Consider the following 26,679-nt stretch of genomic DNA (forward strand, 5'->3'; position numbering starts at 1 on the left):
TTAATTTTAAAGTAATTTTGAAATCAATAAAAATAAATTAAGTGTTACTCCATCATCTAGAGGCATCACATCACGGGTTGTTTTCTTTCTTATGCCCTGTTTTGGGATCAGCTACAGAAACTGCGCACCTGATTTGGACAAGCGGTTTCTCATAATAGATGCGTAGAAATGTTGCAGAGCATTGCTCTTCATTATGGCTTAATCTAAAGTTTGTACTGAAAAGTGGACGGACATATGTATTATTCAGCTTTTTTTTGACTGACATGGTAAAAGGGATTCTCGAGTTACGTACAAATCGAAATATTAACAGACATCTGGATCCAAGAGTGTTTGTGTGTTGTGGTCCAAGTGGACATTTACATTTTCATTTAACAAAGGAATGGGATACAAGCACATCATAAAAACATCATGTTCTGTTTTCCTCCTACATGATGCACAAGTGCCAATACATATAGTAAAGTATGTAAATACAGATAAAAATTGGGTCCAGAAACAATTCTTTTGATGATTCTGCTTGAATGCCAGAGGGGATTGAGCAGTCTGTGTCACGACCCACAGGGACAATACCTCTAGGGGCCAGAGGAGGCGCCACTCAATGCCGCTGACCCAGACCTGTGCTCCTGTTCACAATCTGGTTATTAGTGAAGTATAACAGGAAGAAACAGCTGAGGCTTGAACTGCAGATTCTTAACCAGTGGCTCATTAATGATTTCCTAGTCAACCTTAGTTACCTGTTTCCCGAGTCTTGTTCCGTAGGTGTTTCTGTTCCAGTCCCGAGTGCCTGTCCCGTGTGCACCTGTACAGGTCCAGAGGTCAAGTCCAGAATGTCGTCGTACCTCCTTGTTCTAGTTCTACTCACACACTTGTGTGTCACTTGTCACCTTTGTGACAATACGCTGTGTGTCTCCTTGTCCCGTGTTCATTGTTTCAGCTCTACTTTACAGTTTGCACTGTGCACTTATAAATACACTTCACATATGCGGTCATTGTACTTTTGGACCATTTTCGGATATTACAGTACCTCTCGTCCGGACACGACAGTTCGAAGTTGCAGGAGGCCTTTGTTCCATGATGACCAGGACAAGACTGAGAAGTGGCAGGTTTTTGATTTTGGAACCTTAGGACATGGGATTAGAAGGTAGCAAGAGATGGAGGATTTGCATGTTCTTGCTGAGATGTAGGTAGATGGGGTCAGATACTGTAGATTCTGGGTCTTTGACCATCTTGTAGCTCTAACCTGAACTTGGAAGTACAAGAAGACAGTGGAGAGAAACAAGAAGAACAGGGAACACACTTTTACAGGTGAAAAACAACTTGTACTGTAGCATTTAGTGTATAAACTTGAATCTTTGATCCCCACTGCGAAGGTTTCTACGCCAATGCGGCTGCTGGACAAGGGGCTACAGCCGACTGTGAAGCCCCAGATTCAGGAAGAACAATGTGAGTTTCATTCTAGCTGTGGAGAATTGCATAAATATCTAAAAAGTTTGTTTTTATAATCTCTGGTTTGAGAAATACAGCAACAGGTAAGTTCTTCTTGTATTACTGTTCGGTATTAATTAAAATATCTTTGTAGTTTTCAACATATTTCCATACCTGATGAAGAGATTAAATGTCCATCATGTATAAACATTTATCCTATAACATGCATTTATCCCTGAATTAAAGAACTTTCGGCCAGAATTCATTCAACATACTGCTAATTTTCGGAATATTTCAACTATTAAACATCAATAATATTTAAAAGGCTGTCTCATAATCACTAACTGAAAAACTATTTGCTGTTAGTAAGTCTGATCATCTAGGACATGAATTAAATTCTGAGGTTCATGTAAAGTGTAAATTTTCATGCACTATAAACTGGAGATCATATGTTACACAATGGACAAACCTTCACACAGCTACTCCAGTAATGTAAATGTTTATTTAAAATTAAAAAAAAAAAAAAATAGGAATGTGATTAGGAGTTAAATATATGTATTTTTTTCTAATGTGTCCATTGAATATAAACAAACTTTTTTTTTTTCCATTTACATGTTCAGGTGCTGAAGTGCTGCTAATTTTCAAAAAAACAATGTAGTTTTTCTTAGTTATGGGTTCATGCCACATATCTCACTATGAGATCATAGTTGCAAATAAAAAATAATAATGCTACAACTATAAATAACTTTGTTTCCACTAAACGTGCAACGGGAGCTCAGAAACCACACGACGAGGGGCACACACCTGCGGCGCTGCAAAGGCGTCAGGATGAGGACAGATAAACACGCTAATGTGACACGGAGCAAGAGGATGTTCATGATAAGGTGCCACACAAAAGGCTGAACGGAGCTCCGTCACAGAGCTGGTCTGTGCTGTAATGTGCGCTGAGTTCTTCACCGATTTGCAGCTCGTCTGGAGTCACAGCAAAGGGTATTAAGCAGCGAAAGGCAGCACAAGTGATACATGAGCGACATGGAGCTTAATATTGTAGGTCACTTCGGAAAAAACCATCGGCAAAATTATTAAATATAAATTTTACATATAAAACTCATTCCTCCTACTCAATCAAACAAAACCACATTTTTGATTAAATTAACGGTGGGCTACTGTGTGCAAAAAAAAAGAGTTGAAATAATGAAATACATTCCTTTATTTTAAAATTAGTTAAGGCAAAAAATTAACTTCATGTACATGAATGGTAATTAGTAATTACTATGTGTTATTTTGTGTTAAGAAGACAAAAAAAATAATTTTTGTGGTATGAAACGGTAAACAACTGTAGACCAGTATATGTACTTCCACTCACTACAGTAAAAATTTCCTGCTGTATAAATGGATGAATAATTCCAAATCAGTTATTATGCAGAATAAACTTTTTTAAAATTTTAAAATAAAGTATAAGAGAAATGTTGTTGAAGGGCCTCTCCAGGTAGTCAGTTACTGTACAGCTCAGTTCTGCCACCTATTGCAGGTAAATATCAACACCAGACACACATTTAAACACAGCTGTTGAAAAGAAAGACACAATTCGCTGCAAACCACAGTTACTGTGACATGTTGCTGTTTCCAGCCTGGAGTCTGCATTGGTTTGTATCCACTTTCACAATCTGCTATTTTGTCATACTGGAAGGTTTTTGCCATGTAATTAATGTCTAATTTAGGTTTGAACCCTAATAATCAATTTTGTTGTTTCTGTTAAGCCCCTTTACTGAAGGGCTCACATTTTAACTGGGATGAATGTATGTTTCTGATGAACAAGTAACTCCATTAATAAAGGTCAGTTAAGGACACGTGTAGTGTAATGAACCACAACTGTCCTCTTTTTCCTTAGGACTTTGCACTACACAACAATAGGTTAACAAGGGGTTTAGACTAAACTTGAATGTTGAATCTCAGTGTATGTCTCCTTTAGTAGCAGACTTAAAATTCATATGATAAACCCATTTCTTTTTATCTAAGTAGTTTAACTCTGGAAGGAGGAGTCAAGTCAGACCTCAGCGCTACAGTATCTGTATATATGGAGGAAACACAGAGAGATTCCTCTGATTGGTGTTTCCACACTTTTCATGTGTTCCTGTACTCCTCTCATAAGGCAATGCTGAGTGTGATTGGTGGCTGGGGGCGTGTTCTCCATGGGGGTCCAGGATGGTACAAAGGCACTCGCTCGCCCTGAGAGCTCACAGCTCAAGGTTGGGTTCTGAACTTTGCTCTGAGGACAGTTGGTTTGTGCTCATGAAGATGGAGAGCTGTCTGTTCATCTTCTCTCTCTTATCCCTGCTCATGTCCACCGCAGCCAGTAAGTACCACGTTTTACCTCTGCTCCAGGGCTCCTCTCACATGTCGGGATTTTAGGGGTCAGGGGACGACAGTCTGAAAGGTGAGGTAGTTTGTAGAGGCTGTGCAAACAGTAAATATGAAATACAACCTGCTGCAACACTGATGTTTTTAAGTTGCTGTTTGAGAGTAAAATATTGGTACGAAGACACTGAATCTCCAAAGTTCTTGCAGGTAGTTTACTTACATTTCTGTTTATATGTTTGGTTTTATATGAACGGCTGCATCAGCAGTTTATTTCTTTAATTTGGGGAAAAAGCAGAAAAGCAGAAAAAGCTAGATGTTTTGATTTTGAGAACTTTTCTCCCTCTTGATAATTCTTGTTTTATATTTACTCATTGCATTTCTTTATATTTTATCAGTGTAATAGTGTAAAAAGGCAGTGCGGTAATTAAGGACATGAACTTGTTATTTAGAAGGCTGTTGGTTCTAGACCACATACCCCTCTGTGCTGTAGAACTCCTTCAAACTACTGTAGGTCACCTACAAGATACATGGGTCAAATACCCATTGATGAAGTCAAATTTAAAATAAAAAAAAAAAAAATTAAAAAGCTTTAAATAAGAGCTAAAGAATGAAGTAGCACATTTATGTTTGTTTTTAAATTAAAATAAATTACTTCATTATTAGGGGCGCGGTGGCACAGCGGGTTTGACTGGGTTCTGCTTTCCAGTGGGTCTGGGGTTTGAGCCCCGCTTGGGGTACCTTTTGATGGACTAGCATCCCATCCTAGGTGTGTCCCCTCCCCCTCCAGCCATGAGCCCTGTGTTGCTGGTTTAGGCTCCGGCTCACCGTTACCCCGCTTGGGACAAGCAGTTTCAGTCAATGTTTGTGTTTGTGTAGTTAATTATTACTAACTGCTTGTTTACATCTGTGGTGAACGGAGATTTTATGTCCAGGGTCTTTTATGGATGCATAAAATAAAATGTTGCAATTAATACTTTTAATTGTACTATTACTTTTAATAGAAACACATGCACTACATAGAATTTTGTGCAAAATGCTGAACAGACAAAATTACTGGATTAATTAAAGCACATAGATAAAGAAAAAATAAAACTGGGAAAATATACAAGTTTTAAACACCTCAGAAACTGAGTCCATTTCATTATTTTTTATAGCAGTGTATTGATGAGAGTGACAAAAATGCAGCTTATTACAAGTATGTAGTTATGTGTGTTTGCATCTGTTTAAACTAACAAAGATCATCCTCAGTGTTTTAAATTAAATAGTAAATTTACCTTAGACTCTAGTTTTACGTGTTTTCCAGTAGGTATGTAGTAACATTAAAAAATTTGAAATTCTTTAAGATAATTTAAAAACAAATGGTTTTCTGGCTTTCTGAACTTATACTTTGTATACATGTATTACTATATAAATGTTACATATTGAATAGAGTGTATTTATTGCTTGTAGTAGCTGAATACATTCATTTCGTTGGATTATTACATTATTACAGATTTTCATTGCAAAAGTTAAATAATAGAGTTAATTTACACATTTGAATGTAATATGAGGAAGCTAAAGCATGATTGGGTAAAATCAGTAATAAAATAAAACTGATATTTGCTGAAATCAGAATTAAAAATATAAAACATAGATCTAATTTTATACAATATAAATCAAACATCTAAATGTCTGCAACATAACTAAACATTTAAACCAGATGAACCACATCTTTTTATATTTAGAGTGAAATTCACTTACTGAATTGCTTGAAGAAAATCAAAATAAAAAATATTTATAAAATATACATCTAAATGTGTCCATCATACATTTATATGTTGTGTTATAAAATCATAACCTCCTGAACACTGGAAGTTTGAGGTAAAAAAATCTCAGTGTAAAACTGAAAAATGACAGTAAAAGTCCAACAGGTATAAAAATGAAACTGATCTCTCATGTGTTTCTTTCACACGGTGTTACACCTGTTAGATTTAATTGTGTTTCGAATCTCCTTATAGCTCTTTATGCAGAACTGATCATATCAGAGCTTTTTGGAAACTCAGTTGAAGCTCAAGCTGAAACATGTAAAAGACTCCACTGGAGTCTCTGTGTCTCTTCTTCCAGACAGTGATGTGAGGCTGGTGAATGGAAACAGTCCTTGTGAGGGAAGAGTGGAAATTCGTCATCAAGGAGAGTGGGGAACTGTGTGTGGTTTGGGCTGGGATATAACTGATGCCTCAGTGGTGTGTAGACAGATCATGTTCTGTGGAGATGCTGTAGCAGCACCGCAATACGGACACTTTGGAGCAGGAACAGGAAAGATCTGGTTGTCCTACGTGAACTGTGGAGGTTCAGAATCTACACTGAAGGACTGTGAACATCACGGATGGGGTACTGTTTATAGCTGCGGACATTCTGAAGACGCTGGAGTCATCTGCTCAGGTAGGAGACTTTTCTGTCTTGTTGACAGAAAACACTGTCTCGGTGTGTAAAAATGTTTTTGCTTTTTGTTCTCAATAATTTATCGAGTATCCGTCAATAACTCGCTCAGTAGTTCGTGGCTTCGTTGATTCATGTGGCGTCCTAGTTAGTTAAGTTTATGTCACGTAAATCAGTATAACTCCTGTGTGTTGTTATATAATATATGTTTCTCTTGTATGTGTGTCGTTTTATGGGTGTTTGTGCTTACAGTGTTTTATCGAATGTAAGTTTTGTTCTTTCCAGTGTCACTCTTTTCTCTTGAATAAATAAAATGGGACAAATAGTTACTCTAACTGAGGGATGAGTTGAAGTGTATGGATCATATTAATTTTTAATATCAGCCCACAGCAGTGTTTGAATACAGTGCGTGTGTGTTTGTTAGGTTCAAGTTCAGGTTCCTCTACTGACTGAGCTCTTCATGTTCAGCTACTTGCTCAGTGTGATGAAAACAGGGATCTTTCAACGTCTCCACTTTTCTTTAACACACAGAAAGATCCGTGTTTCCCGTTAGATTCCAGTGTTTCCATACATTCATAACTGTCTCTTTATGTACAGGAAGGGATTCATATTTGGAACAGAACCAGTGATGGTTTTGCTTTCCATATCTGCTGTTTTTCTTCTCAGGTTTAGCTGTACGCCTGGCAGGGGGACCTCACCTGTGTTCTGGGAGACTAGAATTCCATCATAAAGAATCATGGTACACAGTGTGTGACACCGACTTTGACCTCCAGGACGCAAAGGTTGTGTGTCGACAGCTGGGCTGTGGGACACCTGTACAGGTGCAGGGAGCAGCAGTTTTTGGTAAAGGGGACGACCGGGTGTGGAAGAACAAGGTTGAGTGCGGAGGTGATGAACGTGACTTTGTTCAGTGTTTACGATCATCCACAAAGGAGACAAAGTGCACTCATGACACTGATGTGGGACTGGAGTGTTTTTGTAAGTGTCTTTTTCAAGTGTCTTGATTTTGAAGCGAAAGCAACAACTTCACATCTTTTCACTTTCCAGTTTAAACAGAAAATGGAGGTAATGGTGTAAATAGAAAATTTCATGAATATTGATTAACAATTATTTTGAAAAATTTATCTTCTAAGAGTAATCCGTAATATGATGCCCTGGAATATTTTTGTCCATTGATATTTAAATGTCAGCTTCTAGAAAGTGTGTTGTCTTTTCATATTTCTTGTATTTCAATTTTCTCTAATCCCCCTGCTCTTTACCCAGGGTACACAAACAGCAGACTGGTGGATGGCCCAGACTCCTGTTCCGGGAGGGTGGAGTTACAGTACCTCACTGAGTGGGGCACAGTGTGTGATGCATCCTGGGATCTGAGAGCAGCCAATGTCCTCTGTCAGCAGCTGGGCTGTGGCAGCGCTGTGGCAGTACCAGGACAGGCCTGGTTTGGAGAGGGCAAGGGTTCCGTCTGGGCTGATGTGTTTGAGTGTCAGGGGAAGGAGACACACCTGTCCCAGTGTACTGTTTCTTCATGGAACCGAGCTCCATGCTCTCATGAACATGATGCAGGAGTCATCTGTACTGGTGAGGAGTGCTGTGCTCATCACTGTACTGTAGGAGAGTGGTCACGGTCACATGTCTGTATAGAAACATTCTTCTGTAGAATAGCTCCGTTGAGTGTAAAACTCATTGAAATAATATACTAAGCACGAAATGAACTGCTGGCTCTGTAAGATACCCTGTATAAGATGCTGATGTTTCTATAGGATCATCTCCCTCAACCCTCAATGGGACTGTCCGACTGTCTGGAGGAAGTGGCTGTGAGGGTCAGTTGGAGGTTCACTACCAGCACACCTGGAGCAGAGTTCTCCTGGACTCCTGGAGCATCAGGGAGGCTTCTGTGGTCTGCAGACAGCTGGGCTGTGGTTCTGCACTGAGGATCTACAGCTCCTCCCTGTCTGGGACAGGGGACACTGATGTGTGTCTCACAGGGTATCAGTGCTCTGGGACTGAGTCTCACCTGGTCAACTGCAGTGCTCCACACACACTCAGCTGTAGTTCTAGCCGATATGTGTTCATAGCATGTTCCAGTGAGTACACATGACTTCTGAATCACATTCATAATGAAAATTGTTTGATAAAGATGGATTATACTGGTTATTTAATGTTAATTCTGTTTTACAAAACATCCTGGGTGTGTCCCCTCCCCCTTCAGCCTTGTGCCCTGTGTTGCCGGGTTAGGCTCCGGCTCACCATGACCCCGCTGTTGTAGACAGTGTGTGCGGGTGTATTTTACAAGAAGTTGGTATCTTCTTCCCTGTGTACCTTCTCCCAGAACACAGGTCCCTGAGGCTGGTGGGTGATGAGGGCGGCTGTGCAGGGAGGCTAGAGGTGTTCCACCAGGGCTCCTGGGGGACAGTGTGTGGTGACTCCTGGGATCCGAATGATGCTCAGGTGGTGTGCAGGCAGCTCCAATGTGGGATGGCTCTCCGCTCTACCTCTTTTGGTCCAGGAAATGGATCTATATGGCTGGATGAGGTTGGCTGTGTGGGGAACGAATCATCTCTGTGGGACTGTCCTTCTGCCCAGTGGGGAAACCATGACTGCATTCACAAGGAGGATGTGGGAGTTGTGTGTTCAGGTTAGTTCTTTTCAAGACTTTATAAAGCTTTATAAATAGTAGATATATTTTGTAAGGGAATTTTCAGACTCCCATTTTGCCTTATATTGGAAAATCATAGGTAGAAATTTAAATGAAAATTTTATGCATTCTTTTCTTCCTAGATATGCATTTTTTTTCTGTCTGGAAATGTAGACATGTAAATATGGCCTTGAACACATGGAAATTCATGTTTTCTACTGTGTCACTTTGTGTTTTTGTTTTTCTGTCCTCCATTGGTCAAAGGTTTCTGCCTTCTGTACCCTCTTCTTGTGCTCTACATAAATACACATTTGAAGTAAAATATGAGCAAGATATCTGGATTATTTGGCCACTGCAGTATGCGTCATGGTTTTGTTTACCTTGTTCCACTTAGATGTCTATATAGAGGAAGATTCTGCCCAACATCATCAACTGCTTATTTGGCAACTTCTAAAGACTCAGAATGTTTCATATATGTACTTGAAAGATCTGGATTTTTGCTCCTTCATTTTCTGTTTTCCACCTTATAAGGACTTTTCTGTCAGTTTAACTTAGTTGGATGTACCAAAGGCCGGGCTCCTATCACTAGAGAAAAGACATTTCTCAGACTCAGTAGACAATCGTTCTGAGTCGTAACGAATGTGTCGGGGAAAAGAGGAATGAGAACGGTAGACTGAGACTCAAACACTTGAACTCTGGTATCTGGTCCCTCTTCATTTCTTACACCACAGGGTCTGGTTTTCATTGTGGGTAAAAGAATTTCTTACAGCAGGTCATGTTGGGTTGTTAGGGTTAGGGATTGTGTTGTACATGTTACCACTTTATCTCCAGGGATCTCGAGGTGAGAAGACGTGCTGTTAAGGCACCCAAGAATGTTGAATGTAACTCCGACATTTCCACACCTCCTTTGAGATGTTCCCCAGTCCCTGTTCACAGCCAGTTGCCCCCAGCTTGACAGGAGGAGGTGCACTGGTCACAAGTAGAGTTCGCAGTTGTCTTTTCAGCCTTTCTGGGGTGCATCCACCTCATAGAGCACAATGTACAGCCCTAACCTGGAGTACTTGTACAAATGTGCCCTATCACCTTCTGGTCCTTAAAAAATCTGCAGGAAGATGAACTAGACAAAATGTTGACTCAGGGGTAATGGAAGAATCAAAAAGTGAAAGGAATAGCCAGACATTTCCTGTGCGTCAATTTCATAGCTCTTTGTTTACTACGGTAGGGTTAACGCTCTGTCCAAGTTTGACGTGTACCCAGTGTCCCGAGTGGATAAACTCTTAAACCGACTGGGTACAGCTCACTTTTACTGAACACAGGTTCTACTGATAGACAACTGACAGATCACTTTGTGTTTGAAATCCAGCTGCTGTGTGTTGCACTGAATTTTACTTCTTTAAATTTGATTTACCATGGGTTCTCAGGTAGTAGAACAGGTGTGAGTGATTGGTACCAGGAGTTATCTTTACCTGGAACCCATAAATAATTTGACTCTCAGATTGTCTTGGGGGGGCCACTGTTTTTATTCGTAGTCATAGCTCTGAGTTTTGAATTAGCTTTTTGTCCTTTCTTTTCTGCTTCCTACTTCACTGGGTCACTAGTTCTTTCTTTATGTCAGACTGTATTCGTAGGGTTACACCATTACTTTATGGTACAATTATGAGTTTTCCACTTATGGGATGTCAATAATAATTAAGATTAGGAGGGTTTAGATATTCTTTAATATTCTTCAAGGAAAGAAAACATATCCAGCTCAACAATTTCCTCAAATCTTGGGGGAGGACTGTGTTTACTTCTTTAGCTTTCACAATACAAGTAACATGATTTTAATTATCACGAATATCTTTTCTATCCAATATCCTTACTCCAGAACATCTCTGTATCTGTATTTCTGGAGACGTCTTAGTTGTCTTGTAAGTGCATTGCTGCTCCAGGCACATTTTGAATGTGACAAGATACAGTATTACTAGAGCAACATTCATTAAACTACTTAACTCTTTAATATACAGCTTACTTTGTCTTTCTCTGTCCACAGTAAAATGTGTTGATAAATGTATAAATTCATTCTTCCTATCTGTTAATGACATGTTCTTTGTGCTCACTAATTTCGAATGTTTGTCGCCTTTCCTGCAGAATACAAAGATCTGAGACTGGCTGAAGGTTGTTCTGGCCAGTTGCAGGTTTATTACAGTGACACCTGGGGAAACGTGTGTTTCAATCAGATGGACACAAACACTGCGAGTTTAATATGTCAGCAGCTCAACTGTGGGAAGAGTGGAAATGTTTCTAGTACAGGATCTCGAGTGAAAGGAGCTCCAAACTGGCTGGATATTGTCAAATGTCGCCCACATGACTCCACACTGTGGCAGTGTCCATCCTCTCCCTGGGGACAGAATAAATGTGATGATGAGGACGAAGTGGCCCTCATTACCTGTGACCGTAAGTCAGTTTATTATTCCAGATCCTTTTATTTTCATACCTTCCAAATCAGTACTTTTATCTGATGAAACAAGTTTAATATGTAGTTACCCATGTTTATAAATGTTTATTTTTCTTAATTTAAAATGTTATGCAACATTTTTTAATGTGCCTGGAAACAGTGTAATTAAAGCATTGCATATTTATTAATTTACTCCAGTTTTTACTGAGCATTTATCACACTTGTGTCAAAGGTAATTTACAATGTAACGTAAATGTAATTACATGTACACAGCAGAACAAACAAACAAACACACACACACACACTTTCTGAACCGCTTGTCCCATACGGGGTCGCGGGGAACCGGAGCCTAACCCGGCAACACAGGGCGGAAGGCCGGAGGGGGAGGGGACACACCCAGGACGGGACCCCAGTCCGTCGCAAGGCACCCCAAGCGGTACTCAAACCCCAGACCCACCGGAGAGGAGAACTGTGGTCCAACCCACTGCGCCACCGCACCCCTCTCAAACAAACACATAACTGGCAATTTAAATCCCCCCCAGTTCACCTGAAATACACGTCTTTGAACTGTGGACATACTTGGACAAATCCACAGAGCCACTGTGAGAACATTCATACTCTACACAGATGAGCTGGGATCAAACCCACATCCACAGCACAGGTGTAGTTAGATACCAGGGTTGCCCTGTGCACCACTATGCTGCCTCAAGAAAGATGCTGTTCTGTGACCAGTAAAACTGTGTGAAACTGGTCAGTTGCTCTGCACAGCACTCCAGGGCAGCTTGCGAGGGGTGTTACCAGACGATGGGAGTGTGCTGGACCTTCCCTTTCATGAGGACACGACCTTTATCGACATTAACCTGACTAACCATATTAGAACACATTAGTACACTCACTGAGCACTTTATTAGGAACACCTGTACATCTGCTTATTCTTGCAATTATCTAACCAGTCAATCATGTGGCAGCAGCACAAAGCATAAAATCATGCAGGTACAGGTCAGGAGCTTCAGCTAATGTTCAAATCAAACACCAGAATGGGAGAAAAATGTGACCTCTGTGATTTTGATCTTGGCATGGTTGTTGGTGTCATGCGGGCTGGTTTGAATATTTCAGCAATTGCTGAACTTCTGGGATTTTCATGCACAACAGTCTCTAGAGTTTACTCAGAGTAGTACAAAAATCAGATACATCCAGTGAGCGGTAGTTGTGCAGATGGAAATGCCCTGTTGATGAGAGAGGTCAGAGGAGAATGACCAGACTTGTTCGAGCTGACAGAAAGGCTACGGTAACTCGGGTAACCACTCTTTATGACTGCGGTAAGCAGGAAGACATCCCAGAATGCACCACATGTCAAACCTTGAGGCAGATGGGCTGCAACAGAAGACCACTTTGGGTTCCACTCCTGTCAGCCAAGAAAAGAAAGTTGAGGCTGCTGTGGGCACAGGCTCACCAAAACTGGATAGTTGAAGACTGGAAGAACATAGCCTGCTCTGATGAATCTCGATTTCTGTTGAGGCACACTAATGGTAGGGTCAGAATTACATTTATTTATTTAGTAGATGCTTTTCTCCAAAATGACTTGGAGAAATGAACTCTATGTAACATTATGAGCCCACACACCTTATTCACCAAGGTGACTTACACTGCTAGATACACTACTTACAATGGGTCACTCATCTACACATCAGTGGAACACACACTCGCTGTCACACACACACTATGGGTTAACCTGGACAGCATGCTTTCGGACTGTGGGAGGAAACCCATGCAAACTCCACACAGACTGAACAGGGATCGAACCAACCTCCTCTTTGCTGTGAGGTATTAGTGCTTCTCGCTGTGCCACGATGCCACCCGGAATCAACATGAATTCATGGACCCAACCTGCCTTGTGTCAACAATCCAGGCCGGTGGTGCTGGTGTAATGGTATGGAGAATGTTTTCATGGCACACTTTGGACCCGTAAATACCAATCAATCATTGCTTGAATTTCACAGCCCCTCTGAGTATTGTTGCTGACCGGGTGCATCCCTTTATGGCCACAATTCACCCATCTTCTAATGGCTACTTCCAGCATGATAATGCACCATGTCACAAAGCAAAGTTGTCTGAAACTGGTTTCATGACCATGACAGTAAGTTCAATGTTCTTTAGTAGCCTTCCGGTCACTGGACCAGAATTCAATGGAACACCTTTGGGATGTGGTACAACGGGAGATTCGCAGCATGAATGTGCAGTTGACAAATCTACAGAAACTGCGTGACGCAATCATGCCAACATGGACCAGAACATCAAAGGAATGTTTGCAACATCTTGTGAAATCCATGCCATGAAGAAGTGAGGCTGTTTTGAGAGCAAAGGGAGGCCCTACTCATTATTTGTATATTATTTCTAATGAAGTGTTCAGTGAGTGTATGTGCCCTTTGTAATGGCCTTTTGTGTCACATTAAATAATTCTCTTATTTGCATGTAATACTAATGCAGAAATTTACATTCTTATTTCCCAAAGCTGGAGAGAAGACTGATGTTCCACGTAGCTATGTACAGTGTTCTACTGCTGCCAGCCAGAAACTGTGTTCCAGTAAGTTCAGTTCTGACGTGTCCGTGATTTCATGTGTTGTTGCTGAATCTCATAACATAGAAGATATTTGTTCTTTGGTCAATTACAGTCTGTATTTATCCTGTAGACCACCTGCCCCTCAGGCTGCGGGGGGACAGCAGCACGTGCTCAGGGAGAGTGGAGCTAAGGTATGAGGGCTCCTGGGGGACCATCTGTGATGACTTATGGGACATAAATGATGCCCAGGTGGTCTGCAGACAGCTGGGCTGTGGGGCAGCACTGAAGGCTCATGGGAACGCTGCATTTGGGAGAGGAAACGGCTCCATTTGGCTCAATGAGGTGAAGTGCAGGGGTGATGAGCTCCACCTGTGGGGCTGTCCTCACTCTCTTCAGGACCACACGACCTCCTGCTCTCACAAAGAGGATGCTGGTGTCACCTGTGAAGGTGAGACATGATGAATCAACATGGCGGATTGTTAATACTGACACACTCAACAAACGCCTGGATATAATGTGGAAAATGGTGTACAGCTGTGTAAATATATTGTCTGATTGCTGCTGTACTTGGAACATGTTGTTCTGATACTTATTTTTAAAAAAATGATATTAAATATAACAATGTGTTTTTTTCTTTGTTTTACAGGGATGTCTTTTGAACATGTGACTGCCAAGGGTACTGTAAAATTAATGTGTATCCATTTTATGTGTCAGTCTAGATAATTTTATATATTCCACATTTTATTAAATGGACAAGGTGCTTTTTTCCAGAAACTACACAAACATCCACAACTACAACCACAGCAAAACCAGGTATTACTACATTCTCTCTGTATGCATATGCAGTGCTTCTCTACATTAGTTACATACCTTCTGTCCTTTGAATCACAAACATGTTGTTCACTTCACTGTATTTCTCCTTTAGTTGAACCCAGATCACTGCCCCCACAAGGCCCGTCCATCCCTCTTGTGGTCTTCCTAGTATTGGGGGCTTTTCTCTTCTTGCTGCTGGTGCTGCTGGCTGGACAGTTGTACCAAAACAGGGTTCTCAAGAGAGGTACAGAAGGACACTGCGGATCAGAGAGTCCAGATTCACTGCTGATCACACCGTCCTTTCATACACATAAAGCATGAATCCGGAATGAATTTAAATATAAGGTTTTGATTAAATGAAAAACTGTTTGGTCTCACTGTGTGTTATACCTTTGCCCCACAGCCCTGTACCAAGGGGGTCTTACCCCTCTACATGAGGCCATCTATGAGGAGATAGAATACAACCTGACCAGGGGAGAGACATACAGAGGTGCCAGGAAAGGTGAGAATATCTGATTAGAGGTTACACTGTAGTTACAATGTGAAAAAACACATTTTTTAGTGTAGAATCTGCAATATAATGTAACAACCCCGCGTTACTGTTTTAGGACAGAGTGCGTGCGTAATGTAAATAGTTGCATTATGGGAAATAATGTTAAATATGTGTGTAGCCACTGGGGGAACTTAGAGAGAAAATAATAGGGTGGCTGTGCCTGCCAGTGTGTTGGAAGAGAGCTTGAGATAAAGCAGGCTGAGGTAAAGCAGGCTGGGAAGGCTGGCTATAAGCGCAGTTCCTAGAAGAAACGGGGTCCTCAGATCAAGAGCATTATTTCTCTGGTGCTGTTCTTCTAATAAGTTATTCATCATGAATACTGCCTCCGCGTCCTTTTTTGCCCCATCCAAGCCCACGGCGCTGCACGCTGCAATAATTTATTGTAAAGCAGAGTACATAGAAATATACTGTAAACAGCTGAACACTTTTTAGATTGGAATGTATTTTAATCACATTTTTTGGACTACATATTTACAGTTACATGTAAAAGCCTGAACACCTTTTGCCAAATTACAAACTTAGTTAATTTTGTAAGTGAAAGTAGTAAACAGCTGCTGCAGAAAAGGTTATTAAAACACACACACACATTCAGAACCACTTGTCCCATACAGGGTCACAGGGAACCAGAGCCTACCCGGTAACACAGGGCATAAGGCCGGAGGGGGAGGGGACACACCCAGGACAGGGCATCAGTCCATCACAAAGCACCCCAAGCAGGACTTGAACCCCAGACCCACTGGAGAGCAAAACTGCGGTCCAACCCACTGCGCCACCACACCCCCCTAAGTTATTAAAACAATATTTGCAATTGTTAATGTTCAAGTTACTTATGTCATGAACTTTAAAACATTAGCAATCTTTTTACAGGCTCCACCTGCTTTGTAGGAATCATTTAGCTTCATTTTCACATCCTCACTCAGTTGCTTAAAGGAATGCATGGTTGTTGAATGACAGCCCAAAGTTTGGAATGTCAGGAAATGTTTGAATTATGATTTATTTATTAGTGTATTAGTTTTCAATAGGTCATAATAGGTTATTAGGGTCAGGAACCTTGCAAAAAACATCTTTATCACTGGACAAGTAGAAGGGTTTCCAAACTTTTGCACATGCCACAGTTACTATTTTCTTTGTTCATATGTTTTAATGAAATATGAAGTAGCTGTGCAATAATATTAACAAATTTGTTGTTTTAACACACTACTTCGTGCAGCAGTGGTTGCCCAACCTTCTGTGTAAAACTATATATATTCTAGTGAGTATGTAATAACAGTACAAGAAACTGTATTTTTAAATGCACAGGGTTCCAGGATCATATGTACTATTCAGAATTACAAACTTTGCTGAAAACCACAATTTTCCAACAGTTACATGTGCACATTTCGAATGTACCTTAGTGAGATGATACCTCCTGCAGATAAAAATTAGTCTGGCAGGTATGAAAAACCGTTTGGCTTCCATCTGTAACCATGTGATCTGAGCTGAGAAACCACACGAGGAGCTCGCAGCTGCAGTGCTGTAAACGGTCCAGATGAGAGACAGCAGCCAATAGGGAGGAAGAGGATGTTGGTGATAAGAGTGTCAGTTAGCGTTCCTGGGTGTGGGCGGTAGCTGCTCGAACCTCACACATCCTGTCTTCTCTCAGTGTGTGAGGCATCAGCAGAGAGAACTTCATGTATCTTCTCTCTGAGGACAGGACTGAGTGTGTGTCTCCTTCACAGGAAGTGTCCTGTCTGAGGATGTGCCCTCTGGGTACGAAGATGTGGAGGACAGTGAGGGAGACCCCCTCTCAGGTAGGGGGCTTGTTGTGTGTGTGTGTGTGTGTGTGTGTGTGTGTGTGTGTGTGTGTGTGTGTGTGTTGTAGTTCAACTAGGACTGTTAGTGACAGTCAACCTCGTAACATTATTTCCTATTATGTTCTATGTTCACATCTTTCTGTCATGTATTCTCTTTTTATGTCTTATTTCAGAATGTTTTAATTATAATAAAAAGGCATGCACGGTTTTAACTTTTTATTACTCTCAGGGACAGATGAGAAGAAAGAATACTATGATGATGCTTTTCCTATGGAAAAAAGTGCAGGTGGTCTGTCAGGTGGGTTTCTGTTGGGGGCTGCAGGTCATACCACGGTATCACTAATGTCAGTGAATGGTCTTCAAACATAAACAATTATAATATAAAGTTCCAGTCTACATTAATAAAACATCAATATAATCTAGAATGAATTCTTTTCAGTCGGTAAAGACTGAGTTGAAGTGACACTGTACAACTGCTGTTAGACACAAGCGCTTTTTCTCCCTCTGTTACAGAGGATCTGCGTACAGGAGACACAGCAGAGGACTATGATGATGCTGTTACCACAGGACAGAGTCCAGGTAGTTTGTTAAATATATTAATGTGTTCAAGGTTTTATGCCACCACAGTAATGTTTGTAATACACAGCATTTGTATCGAGACTTTATGTTCTTAATAGGAATCGTGATTTATTGATTACATTAACCAGCAATTCAAATTATATTAAATGTATCATAATACATTCTCCCTTTATAGTTTGCCGGTAATAGTTCTAAGAGTTCTGGTTTAACTCCACTTGGATTTATGTAAAGAAAAGTATTTCATTGCAGCAGAAACTTGATATGTTAAATCTGAACCACACAGTCTTTCTGTTCCAGGTTCAGCACTGATGGGGACACAAGACACAGAGGAGGACTATGATGATGCTGTGGGTGTAGAACAGAGTCCACATGTGTTACCAGGTGAGTTTCACACAAGTGATGGAATAGAACATTTGCATTTATTAATTTTAGCTGATGCTTTTCTCCAAAGCAACTTACAATGTGAAGCTATTTGCAGTTATTTACCCATTTATACAGCTGGGTAATTTTACTGCAGAAATTTACGGTAAATACCTTGTTAAGGGTACTATAGCTGGAGGTGAAACTTGAATCTGTGACCACTATGCAACCAGCTGCCCTTGTAGAACATGACTAGTTTCCTATCAGATGTGGTTTTCTGAACCACACTGTATGTCCCTGTGTCATCCTGTCCCTTAATCTATTCTGTGTGCACTAGAGGTGGGTACAAACATATTACATTTACTCCCGCACTTGTACTGAAGTACATTTCTGGAAAATATTTACGTTTCAAAATAAATTTTGATATCAGTACCTTCTTCCTTTTACGAAAGTATATCTGTAAAGAAAAAATATGTACTTTGACTCCATTAAATTCGTATCACCTTCTATCCTCTACTTTTTTCATGTAATATTTTAACTCCTTAAAGTCAGTTGTCTTTTATGCTACAAACACAGTAGATCCCCCATAAGAACCGAAATTTTATAAGATTTTGTTCAATTTATTCTTGAACAGAGTCATTGGGGAAACTGCTCCTGTTATATTAATTTAAACATATGTAAGATAGTAAGACAGGGGTTGAGGTGGCACAGTGGGTTGGCCCGGGTCCTGCTCTCAAGTGGGTCTGGGGTCGAGTCCCGCTTCGGGTGCCTTGCGACGGGCTGGCATGCTGTCCTGGGTGTGTCCACTCCCCTTCTGGCCTTATGCCCTGTGTTGCCGGGTAGGCTCCGGTTCCTCGCGACCCTGTATGGGACAAGCGGTTCAGCAAATGTGTGTGTGTGTGTGTGTGTGTGTGTATGTTGTACCTGTTTACATTGCTTGTATTTCAGAACATTAAAAAGCTTTATATGAATCAGTGGAACTTCAGTATTTCGGTCATGTTTTGACTTGGTGCTTTTTTACTTTACATTTTGGAATGATTACTTTTTACTTCAGTAATTATTTTTGAAAGTATCATTAGGTTTGTTTGAAACGGTGTTTGGCTGCACTGACCACCTCTGGTGTGTACAAGGATGTGTGTCACTGTGTCACCTACTGTGTCCCTGTAGGAGAGAAAGCATTGACCACTCTGCCCCCTGGTGAGGGACCCCCTCGTGAGGGACCCCCTGGTGAGGGACCCCCTGGTCCTGACCACACTGACTATGATGATGTGGGAGACGGAGGATCGTCTGCAGTTCTGGAATCTCTCTGTGACTCAGAGTCCAGTCTGTGTCTGAAGGTCCTTCTGCCCAAAGCTTCAAACCAACAGGCTCATCAAGATCTGATGTTTCTAAAGTAGCTGGTAACACAGTAACCTTTGATTTTTAAGTTTTCATTTTTCTTGTAAAAGTGTCTTTTCAGTCTTGAGGAGTAAATTTTCATAAATTGTTGTAATATTACAAATGCAAATTTAATTTTTTCACCCTTTTATTTTGTTGTTCACATTTGGAAATATATATTGAAATTAAAAGAAAATTCGTCAACTTCTGAGTCTGTTCTGTTTTTGTGGTTGAGCGTATAAACTAAAAACATTAATAAATGTTGTTTTATTATTTGCTGTGCCAGCAGGTTTTTATAGCAATGGTACAGTGTACGCGTATGAACAATTTCAGCTGTGTACCAGTTTCCTTCGGTTAGAGTTGTGCTCCTCCACTTGGCATTCAGGCTTCTGTCACAAGGAGGTTCTCTGGTCTGAGGGTTGCCCTCTTCCTTGGGGCCTCTGGCATCACAGTAGGCACTTTTCATTGGTTTTGAGATATATGGCGTGCTTATAGCGTAAAAAGTATGGATCAAATAAAGGTAATGTGAAACAGCAAGCAGTTGACCGTTCAGCACCCAGGACAGCTCCCCTTAGGGACAGACCATTGCACCATCAGGAGCTGTCCTACACGGATAAATGGGAAAGCATTTCCTCAGAATCTCCATAAAGACTCATGAGAAATGCTGGTGGAGTTGATCTCAAGTAGAAAGACAGAACAAACGTGCTCTTGTCACACCGTCACAGGTGCACGACAGCTCAAGTGTAGCTGAGCGAAAGATCTGGATACAGATATGTGGTTCTTGAGTACAGTGAATTAGTCACATGCCACCATATGATCCAGTACACATTACACAAATAGCTGCATATAGGGTTTTTTTTAAGTTTTAATCATTAAACAGATAATATAGTACATGCTTTTTGAGTACGCAGGAGATCGGGAAAAAGTAAGTCTGAAAATTCAAGGACCACCCAGCTGGCAGAGGAGGAGGAGTGCAGCTGTCTGGTTGGGGTGTAGCAAGTGGTCATGTCTTGTAGGTATTGGGGAGCAGATCTATTGATTGTTTTATAGGTTGTAACCAGACTGAGAAGAGTAGGTGGCCCAGCACTGAGCCCTGCGGAACACCAGTTGAGAGAGGCTGAGGGGATGGCAAGGAACTGCACCAGACCACCTGGTAAGAGTGGAGCGGAAGGCAGGCAAACCACCACAGAGCAAGGAGCGCAGGGAGGAAACAGAAACAGCAGTGTGTGTAGGACACACAAGCATACAGAATGCCGCACATGTGGTACGTTAATGGGGTTTTATATGTGTTGTGTGTGATTGACAGCTGGGTATGGCCAAGGGTTTGGTCTCATTCTTTCTCTTCTGAAATTTCGTTTTAACGATATCCAAGTTGATGAAGTTATGGAACATGGGCTGACTACTCTTATATCCTTAGCAAGGAAGTCCACTTAACTACCTGATGGGTCTTCATCTCTTTTGTAACGGGCGAGATCACTGTTGGTGACCTTGTAATGACATTATGACTACATGGGTGACCCTGTAATGAACTTGTTACTGAAACACAGAAAGTGTTTTTAAATCAAAATTTATTTGAAATTACTGAGTATTAGGATCAATCATCACAAATTCCAATACTAATCTGATAATCATGTCTTAGTGTTACTCTTAAAATGATCTTGGATGAACATGGATCTGCTTGGACGTGGTGTTATATTGGTTGCTGGTGTCCAAAATATTGAAAGTGAGGAAAAAATCTTTTCATTTACATGAAATACAAGGAAAAATAAGGAAATAAATGAAAAACAAGTCTTTGCTCAGCCAGTTGGACACTAAACCTGACCTTGTAAAATTCATGCAGAACTGAACACAAATAACTTGCAGCAAGTTTATATTTTTTGATGGTACATATTCAGTGTATCGTTGTAATTCCAACTTTATTATAGCTTAGTACCGCCCCCTGCTGTAGGTGCAGTAATTCATAAACAGATGTTGAAATGACTGCTGAAGAGAATCAGCAAGTTGCTGCAAACCGCATTTACTGGTTCACATTACTTGGTTTTCACCATGCTTTCTCTGTTGGTATAATGTGTATTTATTCTGATGTTGCAGCCTTTCATTTCCGCTGAGGAATAACCATGAAATAAACGTACTGTTAACATGAAATGTACTGAACAGCTCATATAAAGATTTTACATGCAGCTGCAGAGAAGCAGAACTGGGCAAAAAACACATTTAATATAATACAGCAAAACCAGCATTGACTCTTTTTCCATTTACGAAGATGAGGGTTTGTGATTCATTTCAAAGAAGCTTGTTCCTTGGTACATCATGAATATGTCCCTTTTTAAGCAAGTAAACATTCAGAACTCTGAAAAAGTATGTGCTTTTTAATCAAAGTGCTTTACAGTGGAAGGAGGAGTCAAGTCAGACCTCAGCGCTACAGTATCTGTATATATGGAGGAAACACACAGAGATTCCTCTGATTGGTGTTTCCACACTTTTCATGTGTTCCTGTACTCCTCTCATAAGGCAATGCTGAGTGTGATTGGTGGCTGGGGGCGTGTTCTCCATGGGGGTCCAGGATGGTACAAAGGCACTCGCTCGCCCTGAGAGCTCACAGCTCAAGGTTGGGTTCTGAACTTTGCTCTGAGGACAGTTGGTTTGTGCTCATGAAGATGGAGAGCTGTTTGTTCATCCTCATGCTCTCATCCCTGCTCATGTCCACCACAGCCAGTAAGTACCACGTTTTACTTCTGCTCCAGAGCTCCTCTCACATGTCGGGGTTTTAGGGGTCAGGGGACGACAGTCTGAGAGGTGATGTAGTTTGTAGAGGCTGTGCAAACAGTAAATATGAAATACAACCTGCTGCAACACTGATGTATTTAAGTTGCTGTTTGGGAGTAAAATATTGGTACGAAGACACTGAAACTCCAAAGTCCTTGCAGGTAGTTTAATTACTTACATTTCTGTTTATATGTTTGGTTTTATATGAACGGCTGCATCAGCAGTTTATTTCTTTAATTTGGGGAAAAAGCAGAAAAGCAGAAAAAGCTAGATGTTTTGATTTTGAGAACTTTTCTCCCTCTTGATAATTCCTGTTTTATATTTACTCATTGCATTTCTTTATATTTTATCAGTGTAATACTGTAAAGAGGCAGTTCAGTAATTAAGGACATGGACTTGTTACTTAGAAGGCTGTTGGTTCTAGACCACATAACCCTTTGTGCTGTGCTGTAGAACTCCTTCAAATTGCTGTAGATCATTTATAGGATACATGACTCGAATACCCATAGAAAAAATTCAATTTAAAAATTTAAATAATAATAATTTAAAAAAAAAATTGACGTGGTACTTTTTTCCCCATATTTAAAGTTATTATTACTAACTGCTTGTTCACGTCTGCAGTGAGCACAGACTTTCGGTCCAGAGCCTGTTATAGATACATAAAATAAAATGTAATTATTAATGGTCGGGGGGTGCAGTGGCACAGTGGGTTTGGCCTGTACCTTCTCTCTGGTGGGTCTGGGGTTCAAGTCCTGCTTGGGGTGCCTTGTAACGGACTGGCGTCCTGTCCTGTGTGTGTCCCCTCCCTCTCCAACCTTCCACCCTGTGTTGCTGGGTTAGGCTCTGGTTCAGACACTTAGGACAAACATTTCAGACAGTGTGTGTGAGTGATTTATGGTTTTTGTAGTTTTACTTTTAATTAAAACAGACAAACTGCATGAAATTTTGTCCAGACTACTGAAGGGGGGGCAGCCACTGGCACTTGGACCCCCTGAGGATTTCTTTTCTCCCTTGACTTTCAGTTGGGAGTTTTTTGTTCCTTTCCTCCGTGGCCAGTAGGCAAACTTATAGTTTAAAAAGTACATTGATGATGTATCACGCTGCTCTCTAGTCAACTTTTCTTTTTCTCCGTGTCCCTGCGTGAGAAGAGCGCGCTGTAAAAATAAATTGAAGATACAAAATGACTGAATTAATGAAAGCACATTTATATAGAAAAAGAGAAAGGTGGTGAGGATGCATTATAAACATTATAAGGGTAAAATTTTCTAAATTAATTGAGCTATGCTTTTTTTAAATTTTGCACTTCACATGTTTATTTCATTTTTTTTTTTCTCTTTCTCCTAATGTAATGCACAAATTTGTATTCTCACTGAGATGTATGCTGCTTTGGAGAAAAGCATCTGCTAAATGAATAAATGTAAATGTAAATTTCAGTAATTTTTTTCTGTGGATTTTGATAAGGCACAGATATATTTCAGTTTATTATTATTATTTTTATTATTATTGTATTTTTTTGCCAAGCAGAAAAAATAACTTTGCTTTAACTATCTGTAGAAAGTAGTACCAGATCTTCATAACATGATTTCAGATGTCTCTGTTTAAATGTAAATGTCATGATTTAAATTTAATCCAAATTTAGTTGTACTAGATGTAGACGGAAGATTGAAATGGGGATATGAAGTCCATATAGTACGACTGAACTGTCTGTTCTCCTGTCTTTCTATATCTATCTGTCTATCTATCCATGTATGCAGATCAATGAAAGTGATGCTGACACTGCAGTTTCCATCCATTATTTATACTCGCTTGTCAAATCCAGGATTGTGGTCTGGAGCTTATTCCGCGAACAGAAATCCACATGAACACGGGGAGAACATACACACTCCACACACATCAATGCTACCCTCTGCATCACCATACCACCTCAGAATTAGATATTCAGTTTTTTTATTTGAACTTTTTGTTTTTAATTAGTTTGTTAAGATACTCTAAGACATATAAGCAACTCAACTCGAGATAAATTAAAGGTTATAGACAAGCTTGATACCCTGCGATGTACCGTGGGTGTACCCTTCCCAGTTTAATAGTTATTAATTTCAAGATGGGCTCTGAACCACTGTAGCCTGATAAGGAGAAGTAAGTAAAAAAGTGACAGAGTGAGTGAAAGAATGAGAAAAAAGTAGCTTTTACTAACAGTAATGACAGAGTCATGAAAAATATTAATAAAAGTGAATAATTAATATATTCAGCTCATTGGGCCCCGCATAAAAGAGCTGCAACAGATTATGAAATATTTGCTCTATTTTAATACAACTGGCTCATTAATTCCCTACAGCAGCATTTTCCTGCATCGCCATCATACGAGTGTTTGTAGAGTTTGTACAACGACACAACAGACAGCACAGCCATATAGAATTGGTCAAGCCTGTAGAGTTGATTTCTAATCCCACTGTAGCTTTATATGAAAGGACTTTAAATTTGTTTTAATTTGTCCAGTAATGTTCTGTTGTGCCACATTCCCAGAATAAAGGAATCAAAGTGCCTGGAGCAGCTTCACAATTACAAACAGCTAAAATGTCCGTGGGAATGTGCTGTAAAGGTATAACAGAGTAAGGTAGACTAACGAATCAACACGGTAAGGATAGTCCTGTGAAACAGCGGAAAGAAGTAAACGCAGTCCCTTTTAAGTTTTCAGTCCACTGTACAGCAGAATATTTTGCCTTTCATTAAAAAATATTTCAACTGTCTTCCAGTTACCTTGATATCCCAGGTGATAAGTTTAATCGGAAAACACAATTTTACTGCAAAATTATTTATTAACCCCAGTTATTACAGTGTGTCAAATTATCAAAAAACAATATTTTATTTATAGTCCGAATGGACTATGTTCCACACCTCCAATTGTCGGGGAGGCAGTTCGGAGCTGCGGCCATAAAGTCTCTGGCGCCTGTCGCTGCTACGGGCTGTTCGTTCCCTGTATGACCGGAGCAGGAGCTTGGTTCGCATTGCCGGCAGTAAGTCAGACTTGTTCCCGGTGCGTGTTGGACTCCGCCAGGGCTGCCGTTTGTCACCGATTCTGTTCATTATCTTCATGGACAGAATTTCTAGGCGCAGTCAGGGAACGAAGGGTGTCTGTTTTGGTGGCCGCAGAATCTCGTCTCTGCTTTTTGCGGACGATGTGGTCCTGTTGGCTTCATCAGATCAAGACTTGCAGCGTGCACTGGAGAGGTTTGCAGCCGAGTGCGAAGCGGCGGGGATGAGAATCAGCACCTCCAAATCCGAGGCCATGGTTCTCAGTTGGAAAAAAGGTGGACTGCGCCCTCCGGGTTAGGGGGGAGTTGCTCCCTCAAGTGGAGGAGTTTAAGTATCTCGGGGTCTTGTTCACGAGTGAGGGAAAAATGGAGCGGCAGGTTGACAGACGGATCGGTGCGGCGTCCGCAGTAATGCGGTCATTGTACCGGTCTGTTGTGGTGAAGAAGGAGCTGAGTCGTAAGGCGAAGTTCTCAATTTACCGGTCGATCTACGTTCCTACCCTCACCTATGGTCATGAACTCTGGATCATGACCGAAAGAATGAGATCGCGGACACAAGCGGCAGAAATGAGTTTCCTCCGCAGAGTGGCTGGGCGCACCCTTAGGGAAAGAGTGAGGAGCTCGGAGTAGAGCCGCTGCTCCTCCGCATCGAGAGGAGCCAGTTGAGGTGGCTCGGGCATCTGTTCCGGATGCCTCCTGGACGCCTCCCCGGGGAGGTGTTCCGGGCTTGTCCCACTGGGAGGAGGCCTCGGGGCAGACCCAGGACACGTTGGAGAGACTATGTCTCCTGGCTGGCCTGGGAACGCCTTGGGGTTTCCTCATGGGGGCTGGAGGAGGTGTGCGGGGAGAGGGAAGTCTGGAGGACTCTGCTTGGACTGCTGCCCCTGCAACCCAGCCCCAGATAAGCAGAAGAAGATGATGAATATTTTATTTTGGCATTTTAATTTTAGATGACATTTTTCATCTGGGAGACACACCCACACACTTTCAGAACTGCTTGTCCCAGACAGGGTCACAGGGAACCAGAGCCTTCCAGTAACACAGGGCATAAGGCCAGAGGGAGAGGGGACACACCGAGGACAGGACTCCAGTCCATCACAAGGCACCCCCAACAGGACTCAAACCCCAGACCCACTGGAGAGCATGACTGTGGTCCAACCCACTGCACCACCGCACTCCACCATCGGGGAAACATTTTTTTTAAAACAGAAGAAATAATAATAGCCCAACCCGCTCTGAACATCTCCAAACTGAGATTTCCAGAATAAAATAATGCAGTTATTTGAGCAATGTGTGTATTTAATAGAGAGTGGCACATCAGGTAGCGCTGATGCCTCACAGCACCCAGGTTGTGTGTTTGGACACGGGTTTGAATCTGACTGTCTCTGGTTAGAAGTGCATTTTCCTCAACGTGAATTTCCAAATACCAGTGTATCAGGAAAACAGCAGACTAAACTGTCCCTAGTGTGTATAATGTGATTGGATGAGTGTGTGGACACCATGTCGCTGCCTTAGAAGAAGTTATTACTGATAAAGAATTCATGTATTTTAATAATTTAATTTTGTGGATGAC

General features: G+C 41.1%; 3 protein-coding genes across 3 annotated transcripts in view; all 3 read left to right on the top strand.

Annotated features, from left to right (window-relative positions):
* The first annotated feature begins 1,379 nt into the window (after window positions 1-1,379).
* Window positions 1,380-14,782, top strand: LOC114910504 (deleted in malignant brain tumors 1 protein-like). The gene is made up of 11 exons (XM_029251884.1): window positions 1,380-1,440; window positions 5,887-6,204; window positions 6,868-7,179; window positions 7,465-7,779; window positions 7,962-8,294; window positions 8,534-8,836; window positions 10,967-11,272; window positions 13,786-13,857; window positions 13,964-14,281; window positions 14,480-14,509; window positions 14,605-14,782. The coding sequence occupies exons 1-11, from the start codon at window positions 1,380-1,382 to the stop codon at window positions 14,715-14,717; spliced, it is 2,481 nt and encodes an 826-aa protein (XP_029107717.1). The 3' UTR covers window positions 14,718-14,782.
* On the top strand, window positions 14,727-19,371 carry LOC114910505 (uncharacterized). The gene is made up of 8 exons (XM_029251885.1): window positions 14,727-14,757; window positions 14,816-14,890; window positions 15,050-15,148; window positions 16,918-16,989; window positions 17,222-17,290; window positions 17,506-17,571; window positions 17,869-17,952; window positions 19,099-19,371. Exons 1-8 carry the CDS (start codon window positions 14,727-14,729, stop codon window positions 19,326-19,328), a joined length of 726 nt encoding a protein of 241 aa, XP_029107718.1. The 3' UTR covers window positions 19,329-19,371.
* Window positions 19,372-21,965: 2,594 nt separating this feature from the next.
* Window positions 21,966-26,679, top strand: part of LOC114910506 (antigen WC1.1-like) — a 64,888-nt gene continuing 60,174 nt past the window's right edge. Inside the window, exon 1 of the mRNA XM_029251886.1 lies at window positions 21,966-22,023. Coding sequence (XP_029107719.1) covers window positions 21,966-22,023 — 58 coding nt within the window. The remainder of the gene's footprint in view (window positions 22,024-26,679) is intronic.

The sequence above is a fragment of the Scleropages formosus genome, chromosome 5 (assembly GCF_900964775.1).
Source record: "Scleropages formosus chromosome 5, fSclFor1.1, whole genome shotgun sequence".
In the NCBI taxonomy this organism is placed as follows: domain Eukaryota; kingdom Metazoa; phylum Chordata; class Actinopteri; order Osteoglossiformes; family Osteoglossidae; genus Scleropages; species Scleropages formosus.

What these genes read in the sequence shown, in the direction of transcription:
- LOC114910504 (XM_029251884.1), top strand. Translation starts at nt 1,380, where the DNA reads ATGCGGCTGCTGGACAAGGGGCTACAGCCGACTGTGAAGCCCCAGATT. An exon ending in TGTGGGAGTTGTGTGTTCAG is followed by an intron (nt 8,837 to 10,966) that starts GTTAGTTCTTTT and finishes CCTTTCCTGCAG; the next exon opens with AATACAAAGATCTGAGACTG. An exon ending in TGAACATGTGACTGCCAAGG is followed by an intron (nt 14,510 to 14,604) that starts GTACTGTAAAAT and finishes GCTTTTTTCCAG; the next exon opens with AAACTACACAAACATCCACA.
- LOC114910505 (XM_029251885.1), top strand. Translation starts at nt 14,727, where the DNA reads ATGTTGTTCACTTCACTGTATTTCTCCTTTA. An exon ending in TTCACTGTATTTCTCCTTTA is followed by an intron (nt 14,758 to 14,815) that starts GTTGAACCCAGA and finishes TGGTCTTCCTAG; the next exon opens with TATTGGGGGCTTTTCTCTTC. An exon ending in GAGTCCACATGTGTTACCAG is followed by an intron (nt 17,953 to 19,098) that starts GTGAGTTTCACA and finishes GTGTCCCTGTAG; the next exon opens with GAGAGAAAGCATTGACCACT.